This window comes from Mercenaria mercenaria, chromosome 15 (genome assembly GCF_021730395.1).
Source record: "Mercenaria mercenaria strain notata chromosome 15, MADL_Memer_1, whole genome shotgun sequence".
In the NCBI taxonomy this organism is placed as follows: Eukaryota; Metazoa; Mollusca; class Bivalvia; order Venerida; family Veneridae; genus Mercenaria; species Mercenaria mercenaria.
In genome coordinates, this window is record NC_069375.1 from 10,117,352 (window position 1) to 10,138,655 (window position 21,304).

The following is a 21,304-nucleotide window of genomic DNA, read 5'->3' on the forward strand; positions in this document are numbered from 1 at the left end:
CTCTGTTTTCCCTATTACATTCCAATAGTACCACATCCTTACCCACAAAATATGAATTTATTACAGGTGCCCCATCAGTATTAAAATCAGTTTAGGAATATGTTTTTTATTTCCCCACCATCGATTTCTTGAATATGCACCCCTTCCGCATTTCTGTATGAACTGTGAATGTAGCAATATGCGTCCCCTTAAAAGTCTTTGTTATGTTGTATCACTACCTACTTGATATTCTTCATAATGTTACATAATGCTCTTACAGTCTCTCCCTCTTTCACAGAAGAAACATATACTGAATGTATGAAGTGAGCATCTATTGATATATCTATTGCCATCTTGTTATTGTATATTGCATATTATCACTGTGCTTTCTTCTGCGATTCTGTTATATTGATGCATGTACATAGGCCAGAATTGGCTTAATACATAATAAAAATATGCGGCTTTATGAGTCTCTTGTAATTGTATTGTTTTTATGCTTTCTATTCTGAATATTTTCTGAAACATCAACTAACTCAGACGATGTCACAACCCTGAGAATATACGACATATACGATATAACACATGAATGATTTAAAACGTCTATTATGTGTTTTAATTTTACAAAATTTATTTATGATGTGTTGTATAATATAACACCAGTAAATATTAGCACCTCCCATTTAAAACTCTGATAAGGTCATATCCAGATACAGCAATATACATGTACAAAACTCATGTTTAAATAGGCAGTGTGTGAAAAACGGAATGGACAACTGTTCGTACCACAAAGTATGGGTGAAGAACTGTTTGTAGAGAATTACCTGTCTGCGTTAAAGGGTAAATATACAAATAAAAAATACATTCGGTTACAACACCTTTCTTGATATAGAAGTAGAAATGGAAACTTACAAAAAACCTTTTCAAAACAGGAAGGGGTACCGCAGAGATTTCTAATATAATATGATTTAATTTTTAATCTTTATATGTAAATTCACATTATATTTTGATAATTTATATATTTGATATAGATTTTAGTTTACTTGTGTTTTTTTTTTGTTTGTTTTTTATTTCAAATCATCTTCACATGTAATCTGACAATGTATCTTTCTTTCATATATAATTAAAATGAAATGTGGAATTAACATGTGACAAAGTTACTATAATTGATGAAGTATCTTTACTTATGCAACATGCTGACCGTATACATATGATTAACTCTGTTTATGATGGAAAATGCCTATACAATCCGTTGTCTAGTTTATATTGTATGTATTGTCTTATCGTATCGGAAATTAAGATTTAATTCACTCCTAAAATATTTCAGTCGAAAGTAAAAAAGAACTCAGTGACATAGAATAGCGCAGGTGTATTGCTACTTCACATTTTCAGTTCTTCTTGAAAAGTTGAGATCAACGATAGAACTTGAGAGTCATCCGTGACGAATTAGTGTTACAAGTATTCATCATGTAAATTAATGAAATAACATACATACATACATACATTACGACAATGAATCCAATAATTATTTTTTCTCACTTTTTATGATAGTGGTCAGATCCTTGCACGTACATTAAATACTAGATCTAATAATATTTCAACCATATCCGGGCATACGGACGGACTATCAGTTGTCCACACAAGCTTTGTGATATTTCGATCAAAGAAATTCCACTTGTGTCAAAACATTAACGTTGCGTTATATACTAATACATTTATAATATTTATGCGTACAAATCTCGTGCTAATAACATACTTAACTATAGAATGCCAAAACTTTCGTAATCTTCGTTTAATACTTTATAGACAATCTAAAATTCTTCTAAAGCAATTCTTTATGTTTTGCCAACATGTTGACAATTACACATTTTTTCAGTTTGTAGATTATGTACTATTTTAGAACAATATATTGTTTAAAACATATCAAAAGTTCAACGGAATCTAATAACGAATAAAACATTTTCCATAAGTCACATAAACATGTATATGCATTTCATTTATTTATCTCATAAAAGGAGAACAGTTGAAAGATCCTGACACTTTCAGCCAAAACATGGTCAGAGAGGTAAATGGTATATTAAGGTACGACAGGAAAACTACGTCATTGCATTTTCTTACGATGCATATTTTTTTTGTTATTTAATGTATATGTTAATGTGTCTTAATATGACATACTTTGATTTGTAAGACAACATAATGTTCTAAAAATCACTTATGCCATAGTGTTCAACCATGTACCTTTCCTTTGATCTGTTTTTCCCTTGTATTTTAGATATTTGTAACTTATCAGGTTTCTCGTAAGTAGATTTATTTAGAATATATTTAGATATCATGTAGTACCAAAATAAACTAACACTTTAACTGAAGACAACGAAAAGTTCTGTTTTACTTTTTCAAGATATCATGCACTATTCACACAGTGTCTTCTGGATAGGAGGCAAGAGAGAGGCTGGCCAAGAAAGTTGGCAATCCAATAAAGACAGTAATGTAGACAGGTATGTAAGAATGTTATAATGCCTCTGGTCAGGTCGTCACAAGGAACAATTGCTCTACTCAATGGATAAGTTTATGACATTACCGTCCTTCTGTTAAGGTATTTTGAACTATGTGCTTAACTAATACAGAATAATGGACACGCTTCTTCTTAAGGTGACTATATAGCCTAAACTTTTGAAAATCATTAATAATAATTAGTTTTCTGGAGTTGTAATTACTATTTTTAGTTTATATACAAGCATTACCTTTTATACGCGCTTACTTTCAGACTGGTGTCAAGTCCTAACTTCAATATGAACAGTACATCATGTTTCGCCATGGACGGACAGGCAAATTTCATGTGGAATAACTTCCGCTGTGACACTCCGTCTTTCTTCATTTGCAAAGAAAAGTGAGCTTATTTCTGGAATCTTTACTTGTGTATTTGTAACTTCACGACATGTGAAATTAATACTAACAGGGCTTTTTCTTGGACCTTTTAACACAAAAAAGTTTTTACTGAAGTCCAAATTGACGCCGTTCTCGCTAGAATGATTTGCGGCCATAAACAAACCCCATAAAGCCATTGCAAATCAAAATTACTGTACCCTTAACCAGGTATTGACTGACAACAAACTTGTGAAATTTAAAATGTATTCATAAGTATTACCAAGATGTTGAATAAACCAAGTGATGTTGACATTTCTTATAATCACACATAACAAAATGTTTAATTTGTTTCTTTAGGACACCATTCCACCCCACTCAACAACCACCAATGATTGGATAAAAGACTTGTCTTCAGTTCCATATGATTTTGCATTAAAAATAACATTTATATTCTACTCTTTTATCATTTTCACTTTACACGATAATTTCGCCCCTTTACATATTCCTTATTTAAGAATTCTTCTTCTTTTTAGCTCACCTGAGCGATGCTCAAGTGAGTTTTTGTGATCGCTCGATGTCCGGCGTCTGTCTGTCTGTCGTCTGTCAGTCTGTCAACATTTAGCTTGTGTATGCGATAGAGGCTGTATTTTTCAACTGATCTTCATGAAATTTTGTCAGAATGATAACCTTTATAAAATCTAGGCCAAGTTTGAAAATGGGTTATCTGGTATAAAAAACTAGGTCACTAGATCAAATCAAAGAAAACCCTTGTGTATGCGATAGAGGCTGTATTTTTCCATTGATCTTCATGAATTTAAGTCAGAATGATTACCTTGATGAAATCTAAACCATGTTTGAAAGTGAGTTATCTTGGTTTAAAGTTTAAGAACTAGGTCACTAGGTCAAATCAAAGAAAAACATTGTGTATGCGGTAGAGGCTGTATTTTTCAATTGATTTCCATGAAATTTGGTCAGAATGATTGCCTTGATAAAATCTAAGCAAAATTTGAAAATGCTTTATCTGGGATCAAAACCTAGGTCACTAGGTCAAATCAAAGAAAAACATTGTGTATGCGATAATGGATGTATTTTTCAATCGATTTTCATGAAATTTGGTCTGAATGATTGTCTTGATAATATCTAGGCAAAGTTTGAATATGGGTTATCTGAGGTTAAATCAAAGAAAAACATTGTGTATGCGATAGAGGCTGTACTTTTAAATTGATCTTCATGAAATTTGGTCAGAATAATTGTCTTGATAAAATCTAGGTCTAGCTTGAATATGGGTTATCTGAGGTCTAAAACTAAGTCACTAGGTCAAATCAAAGAAAAACCTTTTGTATGCGATAGAAGCTGTATTTTTCAATTGATCTTCATGACATTTAGTTGGAATGATTGCCTTGATAAAATCTAGGTCTAGTTTTAATATGGGTTATCTGGGTTTAAAAACTAGGTCACTAGGTCAAATCAAAGAAAAACATTGTGTATGCGATAGAGGCTGTATTTTTCAATTGATCTTCATAAAATTAAGTCAAAATGATTGCCTTGATAAAATCTAGGCCGAGTTTGAATATTGGTCATCTGAGTTTAAAAACTAGGTCACTAGGTCAAATCAAACAAAACACTTTGAGTATGCGATAAAGATTGTATTTTTCAATTGGTTTTCATGAAATTTGGTCAGAATGATTGCCTTGATAAAGTCTAGGTCGGGTTTGAATATGGGTTATCCAGGGTCAAAAAGTAGGTCACTAGGTCAAGTCAAAGAAAAATATTGTGTATGCGATAGAGACTGTATTTTTTAATTGATCTTCATGAAATTTGGTCAGAATGATTGCCTTGATAAAATCTATGTCAAGTTTAAATATGGGTCATCTGAGTCAAAAACTAGGTCATTAGGTCTTATCTAAGAAAATACTTGTTTAAACTCAAGAGACCACATTTTTGGTCCACACTTAATGAAAATTGGCCAGAATATTTGTTTCCATGAAATCACTAGGTCAAACATGTTTACACTGTTATGGTGTGTTTCTCAGGTGAGCGACCTAGGGCCATCTTGGCACTTTTGTTTATGATGATGCTTCACTAGTATCAGATCTCAATATGTATTGGTATGATTGGACTTGGTGAATACCTGTTGATGGTTTTCCTTTGTCTCTGATTACGGTTATTCAAACAATATCATGAAACATTTATAAATTAGGCACATACCGTTTTAGGTCCACGCCGGAAACTCATCAGTAATCGATCTGTTCACCTGTTTGTCGGTATTCGGACACCTTATCCAGGCCATAACTTCTATTCCGAGTTCATTTAAACATGGTACAAGTAAACATCACTACATTGTGGAGAGCATTTGATATACTTTGCCATAAGAATGGTTCCTTCGTTGTGTTGCGTAATGAAAGCCATTAGTTTAAATCATAACATTATTTGTTTTGGAAACAAATGAATTTTTCTTTTTGTCATTCACCGGAAATTCAAAACGTGGTAATACAGTCGGAAAAATGATCTGTTTACCTGAATATCGATAACATAGTCCCATTTAATAGCACGACAGGCACTTGCTTTTTTGTGTCTTTGATTATGGATAAACAGTTCTTCTTAAGTGTTTCTTGGCACAGTGTCGCCATAGCATGTAATTTTTTCTGCTGCTTCATTTATATACAATAATACTGGTGGCAAGCTAAGGTTATGGTATGTCTTTACTAAAATATTTCTGCACAGGGACGATTTGAGGACGGTACAACTACAGTTTATTTTGACGTAATGGTGGTGCCTGACTATATTACCCCCACTCACTCCACACCGAAGGCTTCTCAAAGGGTGAAACCTTTATCATGTTCGGCGGGGATACAAATGCACTATACTAGTATTTGATTGTTGTTGTTTTTTCTCTGATCCGCGCTTTGATTTGAGTTAAAAAAACTTTTACTCATCTATAGAAAGTCTATTACCAGTCAGATGACCTACATATTTATTATTAATAACAGGTTTCATGTGTTTAAAGATAAGAAATATTTGTAAAGGTAAATGACAATAGATAACGCGCAGTTTTAACTTCCGACTAAGGTAAGTACTGCTTTAACACATTCTCCTATGAATATTGGTACATAACATCTTCCTCTTTGTTTAAACAGGTCTTATTTATGCAATTTGCAAATAATAATGAATGACCTCATGCAGAGAGGATACTTCTTTTGCAGTCTAAATTATATATCCTTCTCCCAAACTCAGATTATGACAACAGTGTATAACTAAAACTTTCTGAGCCGAAGAGCCACTTACACTTCCTATTTCCTTGTAAGGCGTATTTAGTTTAAGAAAATAAAGTACAAACACCAATACATACGTCTTTGATCAAAACAATACAGTAGAAGTAATTGTTTAAAATTGGGGGGTTTGGGAAAACCACTGGACCCCCCCCCCCCTGACCCTTGCCCCTATTCTAAAAAATCCAATGCCGACAATTTTAAAAACCACAGGTTTTAAAACCAACACTTAACCCAACCAAACTTATAATTACTAACTCGCGAAGCTGAAACCTTCGGGGTCTTGACCCATCAGACCTACAGTCTTCGGTTGCACTCGGTACACTTGTACCCTCAAAATCTACGACACCGGTGTCGTTTTTTTTAACAAGTTTATCAATCAATATCGTTGTAAAGCGACAACCGGTGTCGTTCTATTGGTATTTACTTTCATTCATAAAGTTAACCGATGGGTTTTCATTGTAGTACAATTCGTTTAAACTTCCCTTTTGATCGATTTTCGTTTTTACAGCTGATTTAATATAAGTGTCATAGGTAAATCAAGTGCATTTTTTAAAAATGGTTATGCAGGAAACCACAAATTTTAACCAACAAAGCCTGCCATTTTTCTGCCAAGTTGGCAGACCCACTGCCACATTCCTGCCACTTGGCAGACTTTTGGCAAAACTTTGGCAGATTATATTATTAATAAAATGTAAGGTATTTGATCTTATTTTCAATTAGTAAGTAATTATTAGGGTACACATAGTAATTAAAACTTAATTAAACTTTTAATCCAAAAGTCTGTTTCCATCATAAGATACAGGTTCACCCGATATGTAGAATCTAATGTAACTATCCGCCAAAAGCCCAAAATGGGTTACTTCTGTTGATGCTGAATCGTTATAAGGATGAAAAATCAAACATTGTCCCTTTTTTAGATAAATTTTAATTTTTTTTCTTATACATAGATATTAACTGATCAGTGTCAAAGTCCTCGGCTGTGATATTTACATTATCAGATAATTCAAATAAAAGAAAAGTTGGAATAATACTCAAACCACCTAAATATAAAATGTGATATTGGGCTTTTTAATCGGTTATCCGGTTCACCTATGGGCCCGGCCCCCGTTAATAAAATATTAAAATCTATTATATAAATCCAGTTTTTTCGACTATAAACACACCCCCAAAATCACATCTTGTCAATTAATTTATATTGTTGGTTTGTTTTTATAAAATCTTTATAATCTACAATAAAATTTCCAGGTCTAAATTGGGAAAAGTATTTTAAAAAGTTCAGACCGGCCAGATCTTCATATGTTGAATATATCCAGAAAACCATCACGGCAAAATACTTTTTCATTTTTACATGTCTAAAAACTTTTATTATAATTTCAAGAGAAACACTTCATGTCTCACTTTTTCTGTTTCTTTTTCCATTTTCTTTTTCCAATTCTTCTTTTATTTTTTTGTCTTTCTTTTTAAGTTTAAGAATTGTTTTAGCTAAATCATCAAATCGGTTTTTGTTGTAGCAACTTCAGAAGCAGATAAATTGTCAACAAGCCTTTTGGGTTTTTAGCTAAGTGGTTTCTTGTTTTAAGAAAACATTTTTTACTTTTGTAATTTCTTGAGTATTAGTGGTAATTTCTTTGACATTAGCGGTTTTTGCTTTAGTATTAGCAGTAATTACTTGGGGATTAGCAGTGATTGATTCTCCTTGTTTAGCTGATATTTCAACTACAGAGTCCAAATCAATTATTATTATTTTAAAATTTTTTCATTAAATTTTTTCATTAAATTCATTAATATCTTTTTGTAATAAACCTTTAAGTTTACTTAACTCTTCGATTTTATATTGTGACGTGTATCAACATTATTAATCATGTTTACAAGTTGTTTCTTCAAATTTTCTAGCTGATCATTAATTATGTAATTGCTTCAGTATTAGCAGTAATTTTAAATCTCCTTGTTTAAAATGATTTTTTCAACTACAAAGTCCAGTTCATTTTTATGTTCTTCAACTTTAGCATTAAGCTGCGTCATATCTTCTTTTAATTTTTTTGTAATATTACTAAGTCGCATACTTTAAATTAGACGGTGTCAACAATACTAATCCAATTTCGAATTTTGTTTTTTAAAGTCACTATTTTAGAGTTAAACTCTTTTTTAAGGTTATCTAATGCTGTGTCATGGTCATCACCTCTTTGGGGAAGCTGGGCCTTTTCCAGTTCAGATTTATATTCTCAAGTTTATTTGAAATTAATTCTAATAAACTTTATGCTTTTTTTCAGTTTCAGTATTTAGTTTATTTATTTCTGTTCTGATTTCTAACTGATAATATTTTTTAAATTTTTCCAGCTTCAATAATCTTGTCTTTTAGTTCTTCATGTTTAATCAACTACTTTAATTCTTGAATTTGAGTGAATAAAATGTTTAAATTAACTCGAAATACTTCTTTTATGCTATCATCTGTCAAATCAGATTTCTCTTCAAGTTCTTTAATAGAATCAACCATAGCTTCATTTCTTCGTCAATTTACCTTTGTAATTCAACTATTAATAATGAATTCTTTTTAAAATCTTTTGTTAATTCTTCAATATTCTTTACTTCTGCTTCCTAGGTTTTTTTTATACTTTTGACATCTTCAAGTTTTTTAGTCATCTATTACACTTTGAATTTTCTATCAAAAAACCGTCTTGGAACTACATCAGCGGGTTTTATCTGGATTTCCTAGGTGATTATTTTATTACCTCCCATATCTAATGCTCTGTTCATTGTGTTATCAAGTTCCTTATTTCTGTGATGATATGATTTCCCTGTCCTTTCTAAGCTTTTGTATTGTTTTTTAGTAGCATAATCACTTAAACAATATCAAATTTAACTTTTCTTATACTTTCAGGTTCACTTATTTGTTTTACATCATTTAAAAATCCCATCTATATAATTCCTGAAAGTTTTTTCTTAAAAAATTCCTTGGTTTGTCAAAAATATAAAATCATATTTTTGATTTGTTGCATTAGCAAAAGAGTTAGGGTTAATATTTTGTTCATTCAAATCATACATTTCTCGTTTACCTGGACTTTCAAATAAAATATAATGTGAACAGTTAATTCGAATATCTTTTGGTGTTTTTTAAGTAAGACTGACTTAAAAAAAATAAAACAACAGTTTTTGTGTCGTCCTTGAATAAAGTATTTTGTTATTTTCATTTGAACTTTTTTTTCTTCACATACAAAATCAAAATATTACACTTTTTGTTTTTTCTGATTCAAGATTCTCACAAGTCAATTTGGTTGGGATCAGCTGATTTTTCAAGTATTTCATTTTGGGTCTACTTTAATTTTTTTTGCAATTTGGCTTAAGTTGTTTAATTAAATCTTGATATTTAGATTGTTCTAGGTTTTTAGCATACAAGTATAATTTATCATAATAATAAAGAGTTTTCCGGAGTATATGCATTAATGTATTGTTTTTCCAGATCCAAAGAAGATCCAAATATTAACATTCTAAAACATGAATCTGGCATAAAAGGATATTGCTTAATTGTTTAAAGTATGGATTTATCACTTTTTTTATCATAATTTGGAATTTCCATTTATATAATATTACATTATTTTTACATTATTTTAATTAACTTACATTATTTTACATTATCCTTACATTATTATATAAATGCAATCAAAACTTAATGAAATGATAATAAGAAAAAAAATTAGTCGGTTAAAAGATGAGAAATCTTAGAGAAGAAATAATGAGAGAAAAAAAAAGAAAAGCTACAAATCGGGATATGTATACTGAAATTTATAAGCCAATTACTGGAAAAAATAGAAAGTCAAAAAGAACAATTATCAAGTCAGTTAAAAGCAATACCTGAATAAAAACAAAAATTAGCGTTACTAGGTGATAAAAGAAAGACATACAAACATATCAGGGTTACCACAGCATTTCCCAAAAACCAATACGATTATTACCGCCCAAAGATCATATGGGTTTGGATGATGAAGATGATGATTTGAAGAACACTAGAAATTTTTTTGAAGAATCAGAAAATCAGAAGAAATGGGTGCAATGTCGTTCGATCCAGAGGTATTAAATAAAGACATTGATTTTAAAAAATTTTAGATAAAAATATAACACACCACAAAAAGTGTTTAACTATTTTCACAGCAAATCTAAAAAACCTGATAAAAGAATGACTAGAGAAGAAGTAGAGGGATTATAGAACATGCATCGGATGAAATAAAAAAATTAGGTAATGAATCTGGTGCAATAACTAGAAAGAAAAATCCCACATATTTTTGATCTGAAGCAAAAAAAAGCAATTATAGCCGAGAAGAAAAATTTAAAAAATATAGAGACGTAATCAATGATATTCTTACTCAAGGGGAATATATGGGAAAAGGAATAAAACATCATAACCCATATAAAGTTTCACCAAATGGACAATAGGTAATTTAATTATTAACTTAAATAAACTTTATGGTCAAAACAAATTAATTGAAGGATAGAATAAACTGGAAAGGAAAGTAATTAACACTAAAGTAGATGATTTATTTTAATTGATTTGATTAATAAAAGAATATAACAATAATAAAAAAGCATTCAATTCATTCAAAAAATAAATTTAAAGAATTAACAGAAAAATCAGGATTACCTATCAAAAAAAGATCTATGAAATTTAAAAAAGTAATTAAGGACAAGGTTTATGACGTTTGTCCATGTAATCCCAAAGAATTGGTTGATGACTTGGAGTTAATTTGGGGGTCAATTGATGCGGAAATTTAATAATGAAGAACTAGAAAATGAAGGTATTAGAATAACTGATGAACTATAAAAAATGAATTCACTCTTACCAGAACAACATGAAAGTTATATAAAAAATTATTTTTCTTGAATTTAAACTTTAATAATTATGAAATGGAACAAAAAATAGTAATAAGTTTCTGAAACAGTTAAAGATAATAAAAAAAAACCGAGTGATTTTAAAAATCAGATTTAGTCGTTCTTTAATTTTAGATAAAAATAAAACTTATGTTGTTGGTTGGATAGTATTAACACTATGACCTATTCTTGGGATAATATTAGTGATGAATATGACAATAAAAGAATTTGTATCATAATGGTAAGGATTGGAAAGATATTATATTTACAAAAAGGTTCTTACAGTTACACCGATATTAATAATTATATTAGGGAAACATTAATAAGTAATGGTGATTATGATTTGATAAACAGAAATTGCTCCAATAAGTTTGGAATTTGATTTAATAGTTTTAAGATTTTGATTTCAATTACAGATAATTTTAAGTTGGATTTGGAAACATCAAATTTTCATACATTGCTTGGATTTGAGAAAAAAAAAATTGGAAAATACTGAATGGGGAACTACAACACCAAATATAACTAACTCTGTGGATAAAAATTTACATTCATTGTGATCTTATTGATAATTCACTTGTTGATTTGGTAATTTCAGTGATATTATCTATGCTTTAAGTACTGCAGATTTAACAAGAGCTTATCCGTTTACAAAAGAACCACAAGAGTTGGATATTCTGAATTAATAAATATATATAAATTCAATTAGAATATATATTACAGATGTATTCGGTTTGAATAATTAATTTTAATGAGGTTGAAAAAAGTTTCCCCTAATTTTAAAAAAAAATTAAATAAAAACTTTTATTAAAATTTAGTTTTATATAATGTACAAAAAAGTTTATGACAAAAATAAAGGAATATTTATTTATGTTGAGCTCACACAGGAAAGAAATCATACACGGAATACCTGTGGTCTCCGAGGACCGGTCCTTGGAACAGGTATCTTTGACACTTTAACGAAATTGTTTTCAAGCGGAAATTGCATCTTCAATTAGCACAGCTGGAAAAAAAGCTTTGGAAACAGCAGGAAAAGCAGCACTTGAAAGTGGAACAAAAAAAGGGTTTGGAACAGAAGTTGGAAATTTAGCTGCGCAAAGCTTATTGGAAGCTTCACTGGAGATACTAATAAAATTGTTGAAAAATTTAAAAAGAAACCGCCCAGCAGTTGGTAAAATTTTAAATTTCCAAGGAATTACAAGAAAAGAATAACAGTAAAAATTAAAAATAAAAAAAAATAATAAAAATAATAATGATAAGAGGAGGATATTCATATGAAATAAATAGAATATTGTCAGGAAACTGGAACTTCAGCTCAACAAAAACGTAATTTAAAAGATTAATTTATAAAAAATAAAATAATATATAATATATACATGTTTAGAACAAAACAATATTGGGGAAAGATATGAATTAACTCCTATTCAATTAGATACAGCTTTTAATACTGTCCTGGGAAATAATGTTAAACAACAAAAAAATAACGGTTATCACTTTACAATTAATGACAGAAGTTCATATTTTGATTGGTTTAATGGGTTATTTTGAAGTAAGTTTTAAAGTAAATAAGCTTGCTAATGGTAATAATTATGGTGGTGGAGACAAATTGCTTAATTAATAATGCAGCTCATTAACTAATCAGTTAGTGGTTAAACAAAATGGAAAAATTGTTTATGATTGTAATAATTTATACAAAGAAAATAAATGTAAAGATTTTGGGTTTGAACTATCTGAAGATTATGTAAAATCAACTGGAACAAATGAATATATTTATTTAGATACTACTGCTAATGCTGCCGCTGATAATAATTCAGGTTTTGCTTCTAGGAATTTATTAACCAGGGTAATAAAGAGGTAAATGCTAAAATTCCATTAATTAATTATTCATTTTTTCAGGGTTTAGAAACTAATATTATACCTCCAAGTCAATTTCAAATAACACTGCAGCTGACAGATGTGATGAATTAATTTTTAGAGCTAATGCTGCTGTTTCCAGGTAGGGTAACTGTAACAAAATTAATTCTATGGGTTCCGCGTTTAATTTTCAATGAATTTGGGTTTGATTAATTACTACTGAAGATTTAAAAAAGCAAGATGGTCATACCTTCGGGAAATGATGACGCAATAAACTGATACACAACAAAATAATATAACTTTAGAAAAACGGGGTGTAACAAAAACCACAACATGTATTTGTTTATTTACAACGACCTGACAAAAGTAATTCACAAGAACATAACCCACATTTATTAGATACATTTCAGTTAATGTAAAAATTAATAATTGCATTTTGAGCTCCTGTCGTCTTGAAGTTGGTAATGGTGTTTTTTATCCAGAAACAGAATACAAAAGTATATCAAATATATGATGATTTTAATTAATTATTATTTTAAACAAAATAACAAAATACTGGAAGTTCTTAAATCGATCAATTTTAAAAGTTTGTTTGGATTTATTCATTTTAACTTGGAATATAAAAAGGAAGTAAACTACAGAAGATCCTAGCATATAACATTAACAGCTAAATTAAATATTCCACCAGCAACCAATATTCGTGTTTACGCAATTGTATTATATGAGGAAACAGTTGAAATAAATACTATTGGAAATGAACTTGTTATTGTTTAAATAAATATAAATATAAATTATATATAATGGTATTGTAACTTGGGCATTTCTGACAAACCTTTTTGGCATTATTGTTTATTTGTTTATAAACTGTCTATAAAGATTTGTTTTGTAGAAACGACTAAACCAAGGGTAGGTTCACAGTTTCTTTAAAAATACTTGCTAAGTTAATACATTGTAGAACATTTAAGAGGCCAAAACGTACATCGTAGAATCAAAGTTAACGTGTAGAATGATAATCACGTCCTGAAATACAAATACGTAAGCCTCATAAATATACATGTATAATAATAAACACATATAGCATATTCATTTAAACATCTTATTACTGCTTTAATCAATGGATCTAGTGGCCATTAATAAATTGCACTATAAATAGAACATATAAACAGAAAATAGAACAATTACAATACGGAACACAATACAAAGTAAATAATACACATTATACATGAAACTTACCATTTATGGAATAAAACGTCATGTCTACCTTCACTCATTCTCTCTGACTGGTGCGGGTTACTTAGAAAAACAGCCAAGCGCGGTTACCACATAATACCCAGGTTACTGCAAACAATGGTGAAACAGTGTAAAAGATTTTGAATGCTCGTGACAGTCATGAAAGTTCAGTTAATTAAAGAATAATGCTGCTATCTTGAACTTAGAAATTCTTACTAAAAAATTCCAGTTTTTCTAAAGTAAAGAAATGCATTTTTTACAAAGTCAAATACATAATAATTTACTGCAATTAGACCATGCAATTGCAAAACAAATGCAAATGATACTAACCATAATTTATTCCAATAAGGCCCTTTAAAACTTATTTTAAACAACGAGCACAAAACTTTGCAACCCCTTTCCATGTTTTTCAACAGCCTTCTGTGCAAAATAACTGAAAAAGCCACCTATAGCGGGAATTATTCCAAGAAAGGGTTTAACTCTAATGGATAAAAACAGAAATATTGGGTCAAGGGAAGGAACTCTATCAAAACATGGTCAGAGACCACTAAATCATACAATATGAACAAGTAAGGTTAAAGATCCCAAAATTTTCAACCGGTTACATATTTCCTGGCCTGAGAATGACGTCCCGTCATTATAAGTCAAACTATTCTCAACATATCCCAAACAGTCAATATCTGTCAGTTGTCAAAAATGCTTATGTCAGCATTTTAAATTACAGCTACCATACTATTACTGCAATAAAATATTACATACGAGATATATTCAACTTCTACATTTGAATAACATATCCACTACATATCTACATAAAAAGATATTTTTCTACCTTGTTTCAATGCGTAACTTACGTGTCCTTCCTTATCATTGTTGATTGTCTCCCCTTACTTTGAAATTGTGTCCTCAAAATTTAAAATTACAAAGCATTAATATCGTTCCTTTTAGGCTTATGTTCAATATTTGTTAAAAACAATTGTATTAGCAATCTGATAAAAATAATAATAAAATTCATACATGAGTGACATTATCAGAATAAGCAATATTTACAATGTCAACAAAGTGTTACAGCAATAATACACTTTACTGAAAAATACTGTTGATAATCTCCTGGCCATTTCACTATTAATGTGTCAATACTCCTGACTCCATTCCCTGTCTCGGGGCTTGAAATCTTGGATCCTGGGTCTAGGTACAACACTATATAACTGGTAGTCCTCCAAATGTTTGGGAAAGCTTTCTGTTCTTGTACACGTTTTGGGTTAGGTTGAGGTCTAGGGGGACTCTTTGGGTGGTGTTTCCCTTTGTTCTGCTGCAATAGGAGTTGTTTGTGTTTGGATGTCTTTCTCCTGTCTCTCTTCATCATCTACATCACTGCCTTGTGTCTTGGTATTTTCTTTTTCTCTATTTGTTGTTGTTTCAGTGTCTTCTGTATCTGTATTTCTGATTCTGGGACGTCAACTTCCTCTGTTCATCTATATTGACACTCACTAATTCTTCTGTTTCATCTGTTCCTGTATCATCTTTTTCTGACGATCAAGTTTTTTTTGGTTTCTGAAACCTCTGCCACCTTCAGGTGATTTAACTTCCTTCTTCTTTCCATCATCCTTACCCTAGTATCCTTTTTCTGAAATTAAATCAATTGGATATCAATACTCCCCTTTCTTATTTCTGTTCTTTCCTTTAGAACTTTGTCCTTGATACTACAGGTTATGGGCGTCCCTGATCTTGTGAATACTACAAGATCACCTGTGTCATCATCAGACTCAGACTCTTCTTCAATTTCCGTGACGTCACATCTATCATTACCATTCTCTTCTTTCACATTGGATGCATCCTCCTTTTCCACAACAATCTACTTCTTGATTTTCCCCATTTATATTATCCTGATGTTGAAACAGGATAAATGGTTTCTGTGCAAGGTTTTCACTTACCAGATACATCAGACTTAACCTTTGTGGGACTGGAATGTTGTCTTTTACTTGTTCAATTACGGAGTCCCAATCTTCTTCAATTTGTCAGCAATCTTGTGTTTACCCTAAAATGTTTAAACACTTTAACCAAGACCTTATCACCAACTTCTATTCTTGCAGCTTTTGCCTTAGTGTCATAATATTTCTTTTGTTTCTTCTTTGCTTTTGACCCCATACTCATCAACGTTTTTTCTCCTAGTTTTAAACATTTTTTCCTTGAGATCCATAATGTATTCTTTTGTACCTTTGTTTACAAGACTATCATTTGCTTGTTAAAAAAAGTGTATCTATAGGAAGTCGGGGTTTTCGCCCAAACATGATTTAAAATGGTGCAACTCGTGTAGATTCATGAGGAGTACGTTATAGCAATAGACAAGTGATTCACATATTTCTTCCAGTCTGCCTTTTGTGAATTTTCAAGAGTTCTAGCATGTCCAATAATGTTCTATTGAATCTTTCGGTCCTGAATTGCCTTGCGGATGATAAATTGAAGTATGACTCTTTGAATATTAGAAAGTTTACATAACTCCTTGATGATTTCGCTTTCAAAATTTGCTCCTGATCTGAGTGAAGTCTTGTTGGTGAACCAAAATGAACAATAAATTGTTGTAGAAAGTCTCAGCAGTTGTCTTAGCAGTTTGATTTTTTGTGGGCACAGCCATGGCAAATTTAGTGAAATGGTCTGTGATTACTAAGACATTTGCTATGCCTCCTTTGGCTGGTTCAAGTGTCAAGAAATCTAAACGACTAACTCAAGGGTAAGTCGTGTTTACATTTATGAGGGAGCTCTACTTTGTACTGAGCTTTTTCTCCTAAAGCACTGTCACATTTGGAAACCATGGTCTACGTCAACTGACATCCCTGGGCCAATAAAACTTTCTGTAACAATCTCATTGTCCTTTCCTTACCTGGTGACCAACATCGTTATGCAGACCTCTTAATACTTGATCTCTGTAAATTTTGGAAAGTATCAGTTGTTCTATTATTTCCTGATTTTCATGTAGTTTTCTAAATAAAATCCCTCTCTTCATTATGAAATTCTTGAATTGTCTTTTCATGATTTTTATCTTTTACTAAGTCCTGTACAGGCATTGCTGATCGATTGTTGCTATTCTCCATCTATCTATTAGTCATCTTTTTCTTTGTGCCCTCCTTATTTCTCTCATCTCTATCTGTGCGAGGGCTGTCCAGGATCTTTGTTGCATCTAGTATGTTATGCAAAATGTTGGTAAAATTTCAATGACAGGCGGTGATATGGTATGACATTGGCATTAACTGTGCTTTTATCAATCTTTGTTGTTTCTAATTCATTGATTAATCTGTCAGGGGATAGCGACTGGTGCATCAGCATAAATATTATTTCGACCACTTCGGTAAGTGATGTCCGAACGAAAAGTTTCCCAATGCGGAACCCATCGTCCCCAGTCGCATCCAATTTAGCAGAGTTAATATGTATGTCAATGGTTGTTATCAGTTAAAACTGAAAAATGATGTTCATGAGATAGTCTGAAAATTTTTCAGTAACAGCCCATTTAAGTGCAAGAAACTCCAATTTGAATGCGGAGTAATTCTGTTCAGATTTACTAAGTGAACGACTTGCATAAGAAAAAAACACGCCTGTGCATTTCTGTTTTGATAAAGTACTGCTCCCAATGCTTTGGTGCTAGCGTCCGTGTGAAGTTCGAAAGGAAGATCAAAATTCGGGTATGCTAATATAGGCGGGGATGACAAGATAACCTTCAGCTTGTCGAAAACATCTGTTCTTCTTGTGTCCATTTCCATTCCTTTTGATTCTTCTTTGGGCCTCTTTTGGAAGTTGTTGGTGGTAGCAGGTCATTTAAAGGGCTAGTGTTTTTGCTAAAATCCTTTATAAAACGTCTGTAGTATCCTGCAAAAGCAGAAAGCTTCGAAGTTGATCTGCTTTTAAAAGGGTGTGGGCCAGTTACGTATTCGTTCATTCTTAATGGGTCAGTTTCAATTCCTTCACTGCTTACAACATGTCCTAGGAATGATACCTTTTTTTGAAAAAGGAACATTTTTCTGCTGCCAATTTAAAGGGTTTGAATTCTTTTAATCTAGTAAATACCTTGTCAATGTTTTCTAAGTGTTCTCAAGGTTTTGCTGAATATTATCAAATCATCCAAGTATATAACACATATGTTCATTTTTAGTTCTCCGAGACATTTTTCCCATTAAGCGCTGAAGCTAGCTGGTGCGTTCGTAAGACCAAATGGGAGTTTATTAAATTCCCAGAAACCCCAAGCTCCTACTGTAAATCCTGTCCTTGGTTTATGTTCTTCTTCTATCTCCATCTGATGGTATCCAGATTTCATGTCTAAGGTGCTAAATATTGGGCACCGTTTAACAACCCAAATACTTCCTCGATTCTTGGTAAGGCGTAAGAGTCTCGTACCTTTTTGAATTAAGAATTCTATAATCGATGCACATTCGAAGTTTGCCGTTTTTCTTTGTACAAGAACAACCGGTGAAGCATACGGGGGACTTTGATGGCCTGATTATATCACATGACAGTACTGCTCTAAGTGTTGCCTTACTTCTTTACCATATTTGGATGTATCCTTCTATGTCTCATTTTAAAAGGGGTTTTCATTGTTAAGTCTATTCTGTGTTTTACTTTGTCACATTGCCCAATGTCTGTGTCACCTGTAGAAAATATGTCCTTATGTTTTAAAAGCAGTTGTTTTAACTGTTGTTTCTGTTCTGTATCTAAAATGTTGTCCTATCAAAATTTAAGTTCATTTACTACTTGTTCTCTCTTTCTGTCCAAATCAATTTTTTCATGTCTTTTGATTACATCTTCTGTAAAAATTCGCGGGTGTAATTCGCAAGTATGGATCTTGGTGAAATTGTAACCGTAGATGTGGTGATATTTGACAAGGTAACAATGAACTCACTGTATTGTTGTTGTTCATAAATCAACAATGGCGGTGTCACATCAATAAAAGATGAATAGCAGAGTCTTCTGTTTCTTGGATAATAGCATTAGTCCTTTGATAATTCATTTTTTTATCAGCATATGCCCTAACATTTTTTGTTTCATTTGGTTTTTTAAAAATATTTATCTGCATGGCGCTTCGAACTATGGCCAATCTATCTTTGTTCCTTTTTAAGTTTTGTCTCTAACAACCATTTCTCTAAAACTAAGAACCATGGTGTATGCAGTTTTGCTTTCTGTAGAAATTTTGAACCATATAAATCCTTACAGTCTTGAAGTAAAGTCTGCAGAATATTGGTTCCTAATATCACTGGAGTTTTGCTTGAATACTTAGTATCTGGTGACACCCAAAAAAATACACTGTTTGGGCTTAGCATTATCTAAAAACAGTATCAATACTCAATTCTACCTCTATACAACCTAAATAAGGAAGCTGCTGTCCATCAGCACATTCAATATTCAATACACCAGTAAGGGTTCTAACTCTACGTCAGACAAATGTTCTTTGTAAAATGACTCAGGATCAAACTAACACATGATCCTGTATCTAGTAATGCAGAACCAATTCAAATTTACACTAATGTTAACTTCATTAACATCACCTACTAATTTGGGATCTTTAGTACTGTCGGACGTGCTCGGTTCGATCCCGCAACGGAGCACAAACTAGTTTGGCAGTTATATTGGTATTTTCCCCTTTTATTACATCTGTAACAGGTTGGCGAAAATGTTAGTGTTTGCTGTCGGTCTACGGGTGTTTTGGTCACCTCTTCCACCTCATTACCCCGATTGTTGTACCCTCTGTTGTTGTATCTTGTAAATCCTCTATTGCTTCATTCACCTGTTCCCCGAAATGTTATAAGGTCTGTACTGTGCACCCCTTTCTAAAAAAGTTTCTTCATTGTTGTTCTTCTGTTCTTCTAATTTATGTTACTCTTTCATTTAATTTTTTCAATAAATCTTTGACCTCGGTCATATCATTCTTTTTTGGTTGTATCACTGCAGGTTTGCATGGTTTCTTCTTTTCAATCAACCCTTTATCCTTCGTATCTGCCTCTATCTTTCTAATTCATCTTAAATCTGTCATAATCAAGAATGGTTTCATATTTGTAAGCAGCTGATGTTTAATCTCCTTCCTTAACCTTGATACAAAACTCCTTTTTAAAAAATTGCTAACTGTTTTATTTATTCCTTTAGTAACACTGCTTTGTCAAAATAATTTTCTAATCTGGATGCAAAACTGGGACCGACTCTTGTTGTTGTTGTGTACAGTTATAAAATTTTCTCATAATAGATTCAGTTGTTTCAATGTTTCCGTATGTGCTGTCTAGTTTGTCCCCAAAAACTGGTTTTACTGTCGCATTATTCCTAGCCTTTAATATTTCAGCTACTTCGCCTTTCATGACCTTCTTATCCCATGCAATATTTGTTCTTGTGTAAAAACGCCCTCCGCCAACAATGCCTCCACTTCAATTTAAAACATTCCCAAGTAACATCTCCTTTACCACTATCCCCAAAAAATAGAAATCTTTGGAAAATGGTAAGATGCGGTTTTTAAAATATGTGTCATGCCCACTGGCTGTGGCTCCACCTGTAGCTCCCATCTCATGTGTCGGCTCTGTTGTACTAGTTTCAGTGGTAGTCTTTATATCTACCTCAGTCCCCAATGTTTTTGACTTTAAGTACCATATTTCTTCATAAAATTATCAAATCCTCTGGTGTTTCTATTGTTGGTTTGACATGTAAGCTATGAAAGGCTTTCAATAACTTTTCATCTTCCTCAGAATGCCAGATATACTGTAGCCAGCTTCTTCCTTTATTTCGAAGTACCGTCTTCCTTTGTTCCCATTATTAAAATATAGTGTTTTCAATTCTACTTCCCTAAAGGTATGATGGTAAGTTTACTAATGTACTATTTCAACTAGACTAATACAAACACAAACACATTTATAAAATCTGTTAAATTATGTTGTAAAAATTTTTTATAAACCTTTGCACCAACCCTTTTTCCACCTTGATCACTAAGTGTATAAATATATATGTCACTTATGTTTTTTAAATTTGGGACTAATGAGTTTAACTATCAGGTCACTGGTATAAGATCACAAAAGTGAAAATACAAACTCTTTTCTACACTATATTCAGGGTTTAAATACTCCCGTATAGCTCTTTAATGTATAGTATAGTCTCTTTATAAAAAATATAGACCAAAATTTTTGTACCCGTCACTATAATATAACCATTTATATCGGTGGTTATTTAATGATTCAAGTACAAATTACTACTTAACACTCCTCCCTCAACTATGTACTAATTATAGTCAG

At 31.6% G+C, this 21,304-nt stretch overlaps 1 protein-coding gene across 2 annotated transcripts in view; it reads left to right on the top strand.

Annotated features, from left to right (window-relative positions):
• The window catches only part of LOC123559870 (uncharacterized), a 74,659-nt gene that overhangs the window by 25,005 nt on the left and 28,350 nt on the right, over positions 1 to 21,304 (top strand). Inside the window, exons 11-14 of one of the 2 annotated variants that reach the window (XM_053524526.1) lie at positions 726 to 816; positions 2,375 to 2,471; positions 2,741 to 2,863; positions 3,199 to 3,296. In XM_053524526.1, the coding sequence (XP_053380501.1) occupies positions 726 to 816; positions 2,375 to 2,471; positions 2,741 to 2,863; positions 3,199 to 3,241 (354 nt within the window). In that variant the 3' untranslated portion in view covers positions 3,242 to 3,296. Of the gene's footprint in view, positions 1 to 725; positions 817 to 2,374; positions 2,472 to 2,740; positions 2,864 to 3,198; positions 3,297 to 21,304 lie in introns of those variants that run through there. The other variant, XM_053524527.1, reaches the window with a different exon arrangement.